Source organism: Mus musculus, chromosome X, assembly GCF_000001635.26.
Source record: "Mus musculus strain C57BL/6J chromosome X, GRCm38.p6 C57BL/6J".
NCBI lineage: Eukaryota > Metazoa > Chordata > Mammalia > Rodentia > Muridae > Mus > Mus musculus.
In genome coordinates, this window is record NC_000086.7 from 101,014,077 (window position 1) to 101,031,115 (window position 17,039).

A 17,039-nucleotide genomic window follows, 5' to 3' on the forward strand; every position below is an offset into this window, starting at 1 on the left:
CCTACTATACCTAAGAGGTTCTAGACACCACTAGAAAACTTCTAAAACTAATAAGTACTTTTAGCAAAGGGGCAAAATAGACACATCAGTAGCCTTCCTGTACACAAATAACAAATATGCTGAGGAAAAAATCAGGAAAATAGCCTCACTCACAATTGCCTCAAAAATAAAGTAAAATGATATCCAAACAAGGAAGTGAAAGACCTTTACAAAGACTTTGAAACACTGAAGAAAGAAATTGAAGAAGATAATAGAAATGGAAGATTCCCTATGCTAATGAATCAGAAGAATCAATAATGTGAAAATGGCTATGCTGCCAAAAGTTACGATATGCAGATTCAATGCAATGCCAACATCAAGATTCCATTGCTACTCACAGATAGACTCCAATTTCATTTCATTTCACAGAAATAGAAAAGAGAACCTTAGAATCCATATTGAAACACAATATACATAGTATACCCACAAAGAATAATACCAGAGCTATCAACATACCTGATCAAAATTAGTACAAGCAAAACTATGATAAACCAACCTTGTATGCTAATCAATAGGAAAACATGAACATGGGGTCTCTTCTCTGAGTAATTGACACCAAATTCAAGACTAAGTCACATCCTAAAAACTGTCAAGGTCATAAGTGTCAAAGCAAGATGAAGAAATATTCCAGACCAATATAATAATCATAGATTAAATCTTCATTCTATATAGGTCACAGCTGGAAAAATTGTATCTCAACTCTCTGGATAAAAGATATGTAAGTTATTACACTATATTTGTAACTTTTTGTAAACATGAAAAAGTTTAATATTTAAAACTTAAAAGAGTACCTAGGACATTATAAACAGTATAGAAATATATAAATTCAATTCTATGTTAAACAAAATATTTTAGGGAAATTAACAATCTCACAAGTATAATTTATAAAACTTCTGACACATTCTCTCTAATATCCAACTGTATCTCTGTCATTAATCCCTCTGTAAGAGTTAAGCCTAAAACAAACATAAACACTGAAGGAAAAACTGGCCAGTGGGGAAAAGAGGTCAAGAAAGGGGAAAAAGAAAAGCAAAAGGCTATATCTACAAGTTCTGATGAGACCCAGTGAAGAGAGCAGAATTTATCCTATTGAATCTCTCATACCTCCAAATGCCATTAACTGCATTCAACCTCATCAGCAGGGAAATAAACACATTTTTCTTCTGTGATTATGCAGCATGAAATCTTAGCAAAATCATATAACAATAAAGGGATGAACAAAGAAATGTAAGAAGTAACCAGCTTCACCTTTTGAATGCCCTTTCTGATAAAGAACAAGGGAAGTCAGTTATTTTAAAGATCAGCTAAAAAAGTAGAACTGATCTCAAACAGAACCTCCAAAAGGCTCCACACAGCAGTGATAACTCTTCATGGACTAATACAGCATATTGAAACTCTTGGAGGAATAAGTACAGAAATTTCACTCACCATGTTAGGGAGTCTCATCAGCATATCTTTGCAACGTAAGACGCACATAGATGCTTTCTTGAAATCCCCTTGAGCAACAGCCTACAAAAGAGGATGTCAAAAGTTGGTTAAAATGAAATAACAACATAATTGTCTCACAGTCTTATTTATTTCATTTATTTACTTGTGAGAGTGTGTGTGTGTGTGTGTGTGTGTGTGTGTGTGTGTGTGCATACACATGTGGAACTTACTATGTAGCCCAGACTGGCTTCTAATTCACACTGATCCTCTTGCATGAGCCTCCCCAAATTCTGGGATTATACGTGTGAGTCACTACATAGGGCTTTTTTTCAACAAAATAATGTTATAAATTACTTTCTAAGGGAGAAAAATACTACATTTGCTGTTTTCTTCTCTTTATGTAAATTGAGTTTGTGCTTTGATTTGGGGAGATTTAACTCAGTGCTAGAGCATAAGATAATATATAGGTTCCATTTCCAACACCAAAAAGATGTAAACTGCCCAGTTCACTCTAGTTTTCTTCTCCATTCACCTGACATGCATAAACCTTGACACCTTTCATAATAAACACTCTTGCTAGGATTTTTAATAGAAGAAGGTTTCAATATGAAAATAAGACAAGAATATCAATAAATCAAGTCTCACATGTGAAGATTAAAAATAATATTTCCATCGCTACTGTAATGATTCAGTGAATACAAGGAAATTGTATGGTTAAAGAGAAATTCTTCATAATTGGATGTTACTTTATATTCTTATAACATAAAACAATATGAGAATAATGCTTTAATAAACTATAAATCTTTATAATTACACAGATTTTACTCTATAGAAATTAAAGCTATAGTAGTACATGTTATTATAGTTTTAATAGAAATATGAATGTGATTGCTTAGTAATAAATGTGTAATTAACTATGTTATGACAAGACTGTAGAGAAACTGGCTGCTTAGCTCAGTGATTGATAGTGTTGCCCAGTATGCATGATAAACTTTTCATCCTTTGCTTACATTATATCCCTAGGTCTATTTACATTATGATTCACTCTTTAAACAATATGTGCATTCAGAAAAAATTTAAATGGTAATTTTAAAATATTTGCTGCCAGGCAGTGGTGGCACATTCCTTTAATCCCAGCACTTGGGAGGCAGAGGCGGGTAGATTTCTGAGTTTGAGGCCAGCCTGGTCTATAGAGTGAGTTCCAGAACAGGCAGGGCTACACAGAGAAACCGTGTCTCAAAAACAACAACAACAAAAAAAATGCTATGTTCTGAAACAATCAAAAGAAGACTGGTTGAGATGGCTCAGTGGGGAAACAATTTACCTTGCAAGCCTAAGAACTTGAGTTTAATCCCAGAAACCATGGTGGAAGTAGAAAACTAATTCCCAAAAGTTGTTCTCTGACCTCTGCACATACACAGTTGCACACACACACACACACACACACACACACACACACACACCACCACCACCACCACCACCACCACCACCAACAACAACAACAATAAATATTCTTAATCAAAAATGAAAATAGTGAGTTAAAGATAATTTGCATCTCCACAAATTTGAAGCAAAGCATTAGATGTATGTGGGTTAAACGTGTGTAGCTATAGGAAAGATGAGGGGTATGGACAGAAGAGCAACAATTTAGACTAGACCGTAGCCTGGAAAATCGACTTTTATATCTGAAACAAAAACATAAAAGCACTTGACAATACAGTAAGGAAGTGGGCTTTCTAACAAAGAAAAATGGGGGAGCCTTGATGAGCTCCACAGACACACACTCTGGCAACCTGCAAAATTACAGCTCAAGATAAATGATCTGTAATCAGGCAGCTGGCAAAATGACAAGAGGGTGCTTGTATTTTCTAGCGCACTGATGCTGCAGGAGGAAAATCATTTAAGAGAAGACTCTGATTTTCTTTCTTTATTTGTTCCCTGACCACGTTATCATTGAGCAGAGAGTTGATTAGTATCCAAGAATATGCAGGTTTCCTGTTTATTTGTTGTTATTAAAGTCTAGCCTTAGTCCATAGAGATTTGATAGGATGCATATATGTTGAGGTCTGTTTTGTGACCAATTATATGGTCAATTTTGGTGAAGGTACCATGAAGTGCTGAGAAGAAGGTATACTCTTTTGTTTTAGGGTGAAATATTCTATAGATATCTGTTAAATCCATTTGGTTCATAACTTCTGTTAGTTTCACCGTGTTTCTATTTATTTTCTGTTTCTATGACCTGTCCATTGGTGAGAGTGAGGTATTGAAGTCTTCCACTAATATTGTGTGACGTACAATGTGTGTTTTACAACCTACAGACTAGGAAAAACCTTCACTAACCCTACATCCAAAAGAGGGCTACTATCCAAAATATATAAAGAACTCAAGAAGGTAACCTCCAAAAACCAAATAGCCCAATTAAAAAATTGGGTAGAGTTCCCTGCCAGAGGAGAGGTGTCTGCCCCGCCGAGGAGGGCTTCACCACAGCATCTGGGGAAGCCATCTTGGTTTCCTGGATTCCGCCAAGACCGGTCTGCGCAGGTGAGAGTGTGGACTACAGAGGCTAACAGCTTCTGGGACAGGCAGAAGCCACAGAGTTTCTGGGGCAGACCGAGTTTCGGGCTCGAGACATCCTGGCTCCTTCCTTGAAAGAGGAGAGGTGTCTGCCCCACCCGGGAGGGCTTTGCCACAGCATCTGGGGAAGACATCTTGGTTCCTGGATCCCACCGAGACTACTCTGCACAGGTGAGAGTGTGGACTACATACAGAAGCTACACAGATTCTGGGACAAGCCCTGTTTCCGGACTTCATCTTCTGCCAGGAGGCAGGTCCAAAAGCCAGATATCTGTACACCTTCCCTGCAAGAGGAGAGCTTGCCTGCAGAGTGCTCTAACCACTGAAACTCAGGAGAGAGCTAGTCTCAGGTCTGCTGATAGAGTCTAACAGAATCTCGAGAGGAACAAGCTCTAACCAGAGACAACTATAACAACTAACTCCAGAGATTATCAGATGGCAAAACGAATCTTACTAACAGAAACCAAGACCACTCACCATCATCAGAACCCAGCACTCCCACCTCGGCCAGACCTGGAAACCCCAACACACCCAGAAAGCTAGACCTAGATTTAAAAGATTATCTCATGATGATGATAGAGGACATCAAGAAGGACTTTAATAACTCACTTAAAGAAATACAGGAGAACACTGCTAAAGAGTTACAAGTCCTTAAAGAAAAACAGGAAAACACAATCAAACAGGTAGAAGTCCTTACAGAAAAAGAGGAAAAAAACATCCAAACAGGTGATGGAAATGAACAAAACCATACTAGACCTAAAAAGGGAAGTAGACACAATAAAGAAAACTCAAAGTGAGGCAACACTGGAGATAGAAACCCTAGGAAAGAAATCTGGAACCATAGATTCGAGCATCAGCAACAGAATACAAGAGATGGAAGAGAGAATCTCAGCTGCAGAAGATTCCATAGAGAACATCGACACAACAGTCAAAGAAAATACAAAATGCAAAAAGATCCTAACTCAAAACATCCAGGAAATCCAGGACACAATGAGAAGACCAAACCTACGGATAATAGGAGTAGATGAGAATGAAGATTTTCAACTCAAAGGACCAGCAAACATCTTCAACAAAATTATTGAAGAAAACTTCCCAAATCTAAAGAAAGAGATGCCCATGAACATACAAGAAGCCTACAGAACTCCAAATAGACTGGACCAGAAAAGAAATTCCTCCCGACACATAATAATCAGAACAACAAATGCACTAAATAAAGATAGAATACTAAAAGCAGTAAGGGAAAAAGGTCAAGTAACATATAAAGGCAAGCCTATCAGAATTACACTAGATTTTTCACCAGAGACTATGAAAGCCAGAAGAGCCTGGACAGATGTTATACAGACACTAAGAGAACACAAATTCCAGCCCAGGCTACTATACCCAGCCAAACTCTCAATTACCATAGATGGAGAAACCAAAGTATTCCACGACAAAACCAAATTCACACATTATCTCTCCACGAATCCAGCCCTTCAAAGGATAATAACAGAAAAAAAAAACAATACAAGAACGGGAACAACGCCCTAGAAAAAAACAAGAAGGTAATCCCTCAACAAACCTAAAAGAAGACAGCCACAAACAGAATGACAACTTTAACAACAAAATAGGAAGCAACAATTACTTTTCCTTAATTTCTCTTAATATCAATGGTCTCAACTCCCCAATAAAAAGACATAGACTAACAAACTGGCTACACAAACAAGACCCAACATTTTGCTGCTTACAGGAAACTCTTCTCAGAGAAAAAGATAAGACACTACCTCAGAATGAAAGGCTGGAAAACAATTTTCCAAGCAAATGGTATGAAGAAACAAGCTGGAGTAGCCATCCTAATATCTGATAAGATTGACTTCCAACCCAAAGTCATCAAAAAAGACAAGGAGGGGCACTTCATTCTCATCAAAGGTAAAATCCTCCAAGAGGAACTATCAATTCTGAATATCTATGCTCCAAATACAAGGGCAGCCACATTCATTAAAGAAACTTTAGTAAATCTCAAACCACACATTGCACCTCACACAATAATAGTGGGAGACTTCAACACACCACTTTCACCAATGGACATATCATGGAAACAGAAACTAAACAGGGACACAGTGAAACTAACAGAAGTTATGAAACAAATGGATCTGACAGATATCTACAGAACATTTTATCCTAAAACAAAAGGATATACCTTCTTCTCAGCACCTCATGGTACCTTCTCCAAAATTGACCACATAATAGGTCACAAAACAGGCCTCAACAGATTCAAAAATATTGAAATTGTCCCATGCATCCTATCAGATCACCATGCACTAAGGCTGATCTTCAATAACAAAATAAATAATAGAAGCCAACATTCACGTGGAAACTGAACAACACTCTTCTCAATGATACCTTGGTCAAGGAAGGAATAAAGAAAGAAATTAAGGACTTCTTAGAGTTCAATGAAAACGAAGCCACTTCATACCCAAACTTATGGGACACAATGAAAGCATTTCTAAGAGGAAAACTCATAGCTCTGAGTGCCTCCAAAAAGAAACTAGAGAGACCATACATAAGCAGCTTGACAACACACCTAAAAGCTCTAGAACAAAAGGAAGCAAATTCACCCAAGAGGAGTAGACGGCAGGAAATAATCAAACTCAGGGGCGAAATCAACCAAGTGGAAACAAGAAGAACTATTCAGAGAATCAACCAATCGAGGAGCTGGTTCTTTGAGAAAATCAACAAGATAGACAAACCCTTAGCCAGACTCACTAGAGGGCACAGGGAAAGCATTCTAATTAACAAAATCAGAAATGAAAAGGGAGACATAACAACAGATCCCGAAGAAATCCAAAACACCATCAGATCCTTCTACAAAAGGCTATACTCAACAAAACTGGAGAACCTGGATGAAATGGAGAAGTTTCTAGACAGATACCAGGTACCAAAGTTGAATCAAGATCAGGTTAATGATCTAAACAGCCCAATATCCCCCAAAGAAATAGAAGCAGTCATTAATAGTCTCCCAACCAAAAAAAGCCCAGGACCAGATGGGTTTAGTGCAGAGTTCTATCAGACCTTCAAAGAAGATCTAATCCCAGTTCTTCACAAACAATTCCACAAAATAGAAACAGAAGGTACTCTACCCAACTCATTCTATGAAGCCACAATTACTCTGATACCTAAACCACAAAAAGACCCCACAAAGATAGAGAACTTCAGACCAATATCCCTTATGAATATTGATGCAAAAATCCTCAATAAAGTTCTTGCTAACCGAATCCAAGAACACATCAAAACAATCATCCATTCTGACCAAGTAGGTTTCATCCCAGGGATGCAGGGATGGTTCAATATACGGAAATCCATCAACGTAATCCAGTATATAAACAAACTCAAAGACAAAAACCACATGATCATCTCGTTAGATGCTGAGAAAGCATTTGACAAAATCCAACACCCATTCATGATAAAAGTCTTGGAAAGATCAGGAATTCAAGGCCCATACCTAAACATGATAAAAGCAATCTACAGCAAACCAGTAGCCAGCATCAAAGTAAATGGTGAGAAGCTTGAAGCAATCCCACTAAAATCAGGGACTAGACAAGGCTGTCCACTCTCTCCCTACCTATTCAACATTGTACTTGAAGTCCTAGCCAGAGCAATTAGACAACAAAAGGAGATCAAGGGGATACAAATTGGAAAGGAAGAAGTCAAAATATCACTTTTTGCAGATGATATGATAGTATATATACGTGACCCTAAAAATTCCACCAGAGAACTCCTAAGCCTGATAAACAGCTTCAGTGAAGTAGCTGGATATAAAATTAACTCAAACAAGTCAATGGCCTTTCTCTACACAAAGGACAAACAGGCTGAGAAAGAAATTAGGGAAACAACACCCTTCTCAATAGCCACAAATAATATAAAATACCTTGGTGTGACTCTAACTAAGGAAGTGAAAGATCTGTATGATAAGAACTTCAAGTCTCTGAAGAAAGAAATTAAAGAAGATCTCAGAAGATGGAAAGATCTCCCATGCTCATGGATCGGCAGGATCAATATAGTAAAAATGGCTATCTTGCCAAAAGCAATCTACAGATTCAATGCAATCCCCATCAAAATTCCAACTCAATTCTTCAACGAATTAGAAAGGGCAATCTACAAATTTATCTGGAATAACAAAAAACCTAGGATAGCAAAAACTCTCCTCAAGGATAAAAGAACCTCTGATGGAATCACCATGCCCAACCTAAAGATGTACTACAGAGCAATTGTGATAAAAACTGCATGATACTGGTATAGCGACAGACAAGTAGACCAATGGAACAGAATTGAAGCCCCAGAGATGAACCCACACACCTATGGTCACTTGATCTTTGACAAGGGAGATAAAACCATCCAGTGGAAAAAAGACAGCATTTTCAACAAATGGTGCTGGCACAACTGGCTGTTATCATGTAGAAGATTTCAAATTGATCCAGTACTATCTCCTTGTACTAAGGTCAAATCTAAGTGGATTAAGGATCTCCACATAAAACCAGAGACACTGAAACTTATAGAGGAGAACGTAGGGAAAAGCCTCGAAGATATGGGTACAGGGGAAAAATTCCTGAATAGAACAGCAATGGCTTGTGCTGTAAGATCGAGAATCAATAAATGGGACCTCATAAAATTGCAAAGCTTCTGCAAGGCAAAAGACACCGTCAATAAGACAAAAAGACCACCAACAGATTGGGAAAGGATCTTTACCTATCCCAAATCGGACAGGGGACTAATATCCAATATATATAAAGAACTCAAGAAGGTAGACTCCATAAAATCAAATAACCCCATTAAAAATGGGTCTCAGAACTGAACAAAGATTTCTTACCCGAGGAATACCGAATGGCAGAGAAGCACCTGAAAAATGTTCAACATCCTTAATCATCAGGGAAATGCAAATCAAAACAACCCTGAGATTCCACCTCACACCAGTCAGAATGGCTAAGATGAAAAATTCAGGTAACAGCAGATGCTGGCGAGGATGTGGAGAAAGAGGAACACTCCTCCATTGTTGGTGGGATTGCAAGCTTGTACACCTACTCTGGAAATCAGTCTGGCGGTTCCTCAGAAAGTTGGACATAGTACTACCGGAAGATCCAGCAATACCTCTCCTGGGCATATATCCAGAAGATGCCCCAACCGGTAAGAAGGACACATGCTCCACTATGTTTATAGCAGCCTTATTTATAATAGCCAGAAGCTGGAAAGAACCCAGATGCCCCTCAACAGAGGAATGGATACAGAAAATGTGGTACATTTACACAATGGAGTACTACTCAGATATTAAAAAGAATGAATTTATGAAATTCCTAGCCAAATGGATGGACCTGGAGGGCATCATCCTGAGTGAGGTAACCCAATCACAAAGGAACTCTCACAATATGTATTCACTGATAAGTGAATATTAGCCCAGAAACTTAGGATACCCAAGATATAAGATACAATTTGCTAAAAACATTAAAATCAAGAGAACGAAGACCAAAGTGTGGACACTTTGCCCCTTCTTAGAATAGGAAACAAAACACCCATGGAAGGAGTTACGGAGACAAAATTTGGAACTGTGACGAAAGGATGGACCATCTAGTGATTGCCATATCCAGAGATCCATCCCATGATCAGCTTCCAAACGCTGACACCATTGCATACACTAGCAAGATTTTGCTGAAAGGACCCAGATATAGCTGTCTCTTGTGAGACTATGCCAGGGCCTAGCAAACACAGAAGTGGATGCTCACAGTCAGCTATTGAATGGACCACAGGGCCCCCAATGGAGGAACTAGAGAAAGCACCCAAGGAACTAAAGGGAACTGCAACCCTATAGGTGGAACAACAATATGAACTAAGCAGTACCCCGGAGCTCTTGTCTCTAGCTGCATATGTATCAAAAGATGGCCTAGTCGGCCATCACTGCAAAGAGAGGCCCATTGGACTTGCAAACTTTATATGCCCCAGTACAGGGGAATGCCAGCGCCAAAAAGGGGGAGTGGGTGGGTAGGGGAGTGGGGGTGGGTGGGTATGGGGGACTTTTGGTATAGTATTGGAAATGTAAATGAGCTAAATACCTAATAAAAAGATGAAAAAAAGGAAATGTAAATGAAGAAAATACCTAATTAATTAAAAAAGTGATGGTATAGACCTAAATAACAATTTCAAAAGAAGAAAAAAAAATTGGGTAGAGATCTAAACAGATTTTACAACAGAAGAATCTTGAATGGCCAAGAAGCACTTAAAGAAATATTCAAAGTCCTTAGTGATCAGGGAAATGCAAATCAAAACAACCCTGAGATTCCATCTTACACCAATCAGAATGGCTAAGATCAAAAACTCAGGTGACAGTAAATGCTGGCGAGGATGTGGAAAAAAAGGAACACTACTCCGTTGCTGGTGGGATTGCAAACTGGTACAACCACTCTGGAAATTAATCTGGCAGTTCCTCAGAAAATTGGAAATAGTTCTACCTGAAGACTCAGCTATACCACTCCTTGGAATGTATCCAAACAATGCCCCACCATACCACAAGGACACTTGCTCCACTATATTAGTAGCAGCCTTATATAGCCAAAAGCTGGAAACAACCTAGATGTCCCCCAACTTGGGATCCATCTCCTGGGGGATGGGCATCAAGGCCTGACAATATTACTGATGCTATGATGTGCTTACTTACAGACAGGAACCTGACATGGCTGTCCTAAGAGGTCCTACCAGTAGCTGACTAAGACAGAAGCAGATACTTATATCCAACCACTGAACTGAAGTCAGAGACCCCTGTGACTGAATTGGGGTAAGAATTGAAGAAGGTGAAAGACAGAGTGATCCATAGGAAGAGCAGCAGTCTCAACAGACCCAGACCTCAGGAAGCTCCCAGAGACGCCACCGACCAAGAGCATACACGGGCTGCTCTGAGGACCCTGGCACATAAAGAGCAGAGGTCTGCCTGGTCTGGCCTCAGTGGGATAAGGTGAACTTCTTCAAAAGACTTGAGGCCCCAGAAAAGGGGAAGGTCTGGTGGGGAGATCACCCTCTCAGAGGCAAGGAGGAGAAGGAATGGGATGAGGAACTGTGGGAGGAGGTGCAGGGTGAACAACTGGAATGTAAATAAAAAAATAATCAAAATTACAAAAACAGAGATGTCTCATAGTCAAATCTCTCTACAAGAAAAACAGAATCCCCTATATTTCTATATCTCCTACCTCCAAATATGTCCTGCTTTCCACTGGGTAAGCGAGTAACCACCTAGAAGAAATAGTGTGGACCCAGAAAACAAATTGTAACTTAGATGAAGTTAGTTGTTTGAGGAGTGCTCAGATCTACTTAGATAGGAGTACAGGCTATCAAGTCTAAGTGGATCAAGTACCTCCACATAAAACCAGATACAGTGAAACTTAAAGAGGAAAAAGTGGGGAAGAGCATTGAACACATGGGCACAGGAGAAAAGTTCCTGACAGAACACCAGTGGCTTATGCTCTAAGATCAAGAATCGACAAATGGGACCTCATAAAATTGCAAAGCTTCTGTAAGGCAAAAGACACTGTCAATAAGACAAAAAGGTCACCAACAGATTGGGAAAGGATCTTTATCAACCCTACATCTGATAGATAGCTAATACCCAATATATACAAAGAACTCAAGAAGTAAAGACTCCAGAGGACCAAATAACCCTATTAAAAATGGGGTACAGATCTAAACAAAGAATTTTCAACTGAGGAATATCAAATGGCCAAGAAGCACCTAAAGAAATGTTCAACATCCTTAGTGATCAGGGAAATGCAAATCAAAACAACCCTGAGATTCCACCTCACACCAGTCAGAATAGCTAAAATCAAAAACTCAAGAGACAGCAGATGCTGGCAAGGATGTGGAGAAAGAGGAACATTCCTCCATTGCTGGTGGGATTGCAAGCTGGTACAACCACACTGGAAATCAGTCTGGCGGTTCCTCAGAAAACTGGACATAGTATTAAATGAGGACCCAGCTATGCCACTCCTGGGCATATACCCAAAAGATGCTCCAACATATAACAAGGACACATTCTCCACTATGTTCATAGCAGCCTTATTTATAATAGCCAGGAGCTGGAAAGAACCCACATGTCCTTCAACAGAGGAATGGATACAGAAAATGTGGTACATTTACACAATAGAGTACTAAAGATGGCCTAGTCGGCCATCACTGGAAAGAGAGGCCCATTGGACAGGCAAACTTTATATGCCCCAGTACAGGGGAATGCCAGGGCCAAAAAAAAATGGGAATGGGTGGGTAGGGAAGTGGGGGGGGAGGGTATGGGGGACTTTTGGGATAGCATTCTAAATGTAATTGAGGAAAATACGTAATAATAAAAAATATTTAAAAAACAATGAATTTATGAAATTCTTAGGCAAATGTATAGAACTAGAAAATATTCTGAGCTGGGCAGTGGTGGCGCACGCCTTTAATCCCAGCACTCGGATTTCTGAGTTTGAGGGCAGCCTGGTCTACAGAGTGAGTTCCAGGACAGCCAGGGCTACACAGAGAACCCTGTCTCGAAAAGAAAGAAAGAGAGAGAGAGAGAGAGAGAGAGAGAGAGAGAGAGAGAGAGAGAGAGAAAGAAAAAGAAAGAAAGAAAGAAAGAAAGAAAGAAAGAAAGAAAGAAAGAAAGAAAGAAAGAGGAAAGGAAGGAAAGAAAGGAAAGAAAGGAAAAAGAAAGGAAGGAAGGAAGAAAGAGAGAGAGAGAGAGAAAGAGAGAAAGAGAGAGAAAATAAATATCATCCTGAGTGAGGTAACCCAATCACAAAAGATCACACATGGTATACACTCACTGATTAGTCGATATGAGCTCAAAAGCTCCAAATAACCAGGATACAATTCATGGACCACATGCAGCTCAAGAAGAGGAACACCAAAGTGTGGATGCTTCGGTCTTTCTTAGGAGGAGAAAAAAAATACTCATGGGAGCAAATACAGAATCAAAGTGTGGAGCAGAGACTGAAGGAAAGGCCACCCAGAGACTGCCCCACCTGGGGATCCATCCCATAAACAACCACCAAAACCAAGCACTATTGTGGATGCCAAGAAATGCATGCTTAAAGGAGCCTGATATGGCTGTCTCCCGAGAGGTCCTGCCAGAGCCTTACAAACACAGAGGTGGATGTTAGCAGCCAACCACTGGACTGAGCAGAGGGTCCCCAATGGAGGAGTTAGAGAACGGACTGAAGGAACCAAAGCAGTTTGCACCCTTATAGGAAGAACAAAATATCAACCAAACAGACTCTCCATAGCTCCCAAGGACTAAACCATCAGCCATGGTACACATGAAGAGACCCATGGCTCCAGCCACATATGTAGCAGAGGATGGCCTTGTCATGCATCAATGGTTGGTCCTGTGAAGGCTTGATGCCCCAATGCCAGGGCGGGGACCCGGAGTGAGTGGTGGGGGTAGCACCCTCATAAGAACAGGTGAAAGTGGGATAGGATATGGGTTTTCTGGAGGGGAAACCTGGAAAGGGGATGATATTTGAAATGCAAATAAAGAAAATATCTAATAAAGGAAAAGAAAAAAATAATATCTAGGTGGGTATTTTGTATTAATTAGCTACGTTTTGTGTATTGTGATTACTTTTAGGCAATGTACTTTAAATATAATTGTATTCGTGTAGAGAATATGCCATGTGAAAAAATTTGGAGACTTTAATGATGTCTATGTTGAAAAACCACTGACAGTAGGAATGACAGCCCTTCTCTGAATGTTTTTAGGACTTAGTACTAAAATATTAAAGAGCAATCAAACTCCACAGAACAGAATGAAGACAGATGGGTAAAACCTATACGAAGAAAAATTTCAGATCAATATAAGCAGTAAGCATTTATTAGATAATAACCCTATAAACCTGACATCTTTATTGAAAGATATCTAATTCTCTTGTCACTAGAAGACTGTAAGCATTGGTGTGAACATAATATAATTATGTATTATGGAAAGGCTTCCTTCATTAGATAGAAAGTGAGATTTCTGTGACCCACAGCTTTCTTAATGCTATGTCTTAGTCAGGGTTTCTATTCCTGCACAAAACATCATTATCAAGAAGCTAGTTGGGAAGGAAAGGGTTTATTCAGCTTACAAATCCACATTACTGTTCATCACCAAAGGAAGTCAGGACAGGAAGTCAGAAAGGGTGGGAACTTAGGAGGCAGGAGCTGATACAGAGGCCATGGAGGGATGCTACTTACTGGATTACTTCCCCTGGTTTGCTCAGCTTGCTTTCTTACAAAACCCAGGACTACCAGCCTAGGTATGGCACTATATCCACAATGGGCCCTCCCACCCTTGATCCCTAATTGAGAAAATGCCTCTTTTCCAATTTGTATCCCCTTGATCTCCTTTTGTTGTCGAATTGCTCTGGCTAATACTTCAAGTACTATGTTGAAAAGGTAGGGAGAAAGTGGGCAGCCTTGTCTAGTCCCTGATTTTAGTGGGATTGCTTCCAGCTTCTCTCCATTTACTTTGATGTTGGCTACTGGTTTGCTGTATATTGCTTTTATCATGTTTAGGTATGGGCCTTGAATTCCTGATCTTTCCAAAACTTTTATCATGAATGGGTGTTGGATCTTGTCAAATGCTTTTTCTGCATCTAACGAGATGATCATGTGGTTTTTGTCTTTGAATTTGTTTATATAATGGATTACATTGATGGATTTTCATATATTAAACCATCCCTGCATCCCTGGAATAAAACCGACTTGGTCAGGATGGATGATTGCTATAATGTGTTCTTGGATTCGGTTAGCGAGAATTTTATTGAGGATTTTTGCATCGATATTCATAAGAGAAATTGGTGTGAAGTTCTCTATCTTTGTTGGGTCTTTCTGTGGTTTAGGTATCAGAGTAATAGTGGCTTCATAAAATGAGTTGGGTAGAGTACCTTCTACTTCTATTTTGTGAAATAGTTTGTGCAGAGCTGGAATTAGATCTTCTTTGAAGGTCTGATAGAACTCTGCACTAAACCCGGACACATGCTCCACTATGTTCATAGCAGCCTTATTTATAATAGCCAGAAGCTGGAAAGAACCCAGATGCCCCTCAACAGAGGAATGGATACAGAAAATGTGGTACATCTACACAATGGAGTACTACTCAGCTATTAAAAAGAATGAATTTATGAAATTCCTAGGCAAATGGATGGACCTGGAGGGCATCATCCTGAGTGAGGTAACACATTCACAAAGGAACTCACACAATATGTACTCACTGATAAGTGGATATTAGCCCCAAACCTAGGATACCCAAGATATAAGATATAATTTGCTAAACACATGAAACTCAAGAAGAATGAAGACTGAAGTGTGGACACTATGCCCCTCCTTAGAATTGGGAACAAAACACCCATGGAAGGAGTTACAAAGACAAAGTTTGGAGCTAAGATGAAAGGATGGACCATGTAGAGACTGCCATATCCAGGGATCCACCCCATAATCAGCATCCAAACGCTGACACCATTGCATATACTAGCAAGATTTTATCGAAAGGACCCAGATGTAGCTGTCTCTTGTGAGACTATGCCGGGGCCTAGCAAACACAGAAGTGGATGCTCACAGTCAGCTAATGGATGGATCACAGGGCTCCCAATGGAGGAGCTAGAGAAAGTACCCAAGGAGCTAAAGGGATCTGCAACCCTATAGGTGGAACAACATTATGAACTAACCAGTACCCCGGAGCTCATGTCTCTAGCTGCATATGTATCAAAAGATGGCCTAGTTGGCCATCACTGGAAAGAGAGGCCCATTGGACACGCAAACTTTATATGCCCCAGTACAGGGGAACGCCAGGGCCAAAAAGGGGGAGTGGGTGGGTAGGGGAGTGGGGGTGGGTGGGTATGGGGGACTTTTGGTATAGTATTGGAAATGTAAATGAGCTAAATACCTAATAAAAAATGGAAAAAAAAGAAAGAAAATGCCTTACAACTGGATCTCATGGAGGCACTTCCATAGGAGAAGCTCCTTTCTCTGTGATAACTCCAGCTTCTGTCAAGTTGACACACAAAACCAGCCAGTACATGCTAAGATTCTAGAAATACTTGTAACATTTCTTCAGTGTTCTGGATGCTGATTTTAAAATGGCAATTTTAGTAAGCTGAAAAGTTTAATAGTGGCTACAATCAATCATGAGAATTATATAATTATTGACTACGTGACTTGTGATAACATCTTTAAGAAATTATAGCACTGGGAATTGAACCTAGGGTCTTGGGGATGGTAGACAATAATCTCCAAGCTTCCTTTTTTTAATTTTTGAGGCAAGGGTTCACTATTGTATCACTGGCTCTTCTGAAACTCACTTTGTAGACTAGGCTGACCTGGAATTCACAGAGATCCGCCTGCCTCTGCTTTCGAAGTACTAGTATTAAATTACCACAGTCAGTTTCCAAATCCCTTTTTAAATTGATTTTTTATTTCTGATATATGGTCAAATCTCAGAAACACTTTGGGCTTTTGGACACTTTGCCCCTTCTTAGAATTGGGAACAAAAAACCCATGGAAGGAGTTACAGAGACAAAGTTTGGAGCTGAGACAAAAGGATGGACCATCTAGAGACTGCCATATCCAGGGATCCATCCCATAATCAGCTTCCAAACGCTGACACCACTGCATACACTAGCAAAATTTTACTGAAAGGACCCAGATATAGCTGTCTCTTGTGAGACTATGCCGGGGCCTAGCAAACACAGAAGTGGATGCTCACAGTCAGCTATTGGATGGATCACAGGGCCCCCAATGGAGGAGCTAGAGAAAGTACCCAAGGAGATAAAGGGATCTGCAACCCTATAGGTGGAACAACAATATGAACTAACCAATACCCCCCTGGAGCTCGTGTCTCTAGCTGCATATGAATCAGAAGATGGCCTAGTCGGCCATCACTGGAAAGAGAGGCCCATTGGTCATGCAAACTTTATATGCCCCAGTACAGGGGAACAACAGGGCCAAGAAGTGGGAATGGGTGGGTAGGGGAGTGG

At 39.9% G+C, this 17,039-nt stretch overlaps 1 protein-coding gene across 2 annotated transcripts in view; it reads right to left on the reverse strand.

The window, feature by feature from the left end:
• The window catches only part of Tex11 (testis expressed gene 11), a 220,992-nt gene that overhangs the window by 175,429 nt on the left and 28,524 nt on the right, over nt 1-17,039 (reverse strand). For both annotated transcript variants that reach the window (NM_031384.2, NM_001167997.1), the window contains exon 8: nt 1,468-1,548. In NM_031384.2, the coding sequence (NP_113561.2) occupies nt 1,468-1,548 (81 nt within the window). The remainder of the gene's footprint in view (nt 1-1,467; nt 1,549-17,039) is intronic.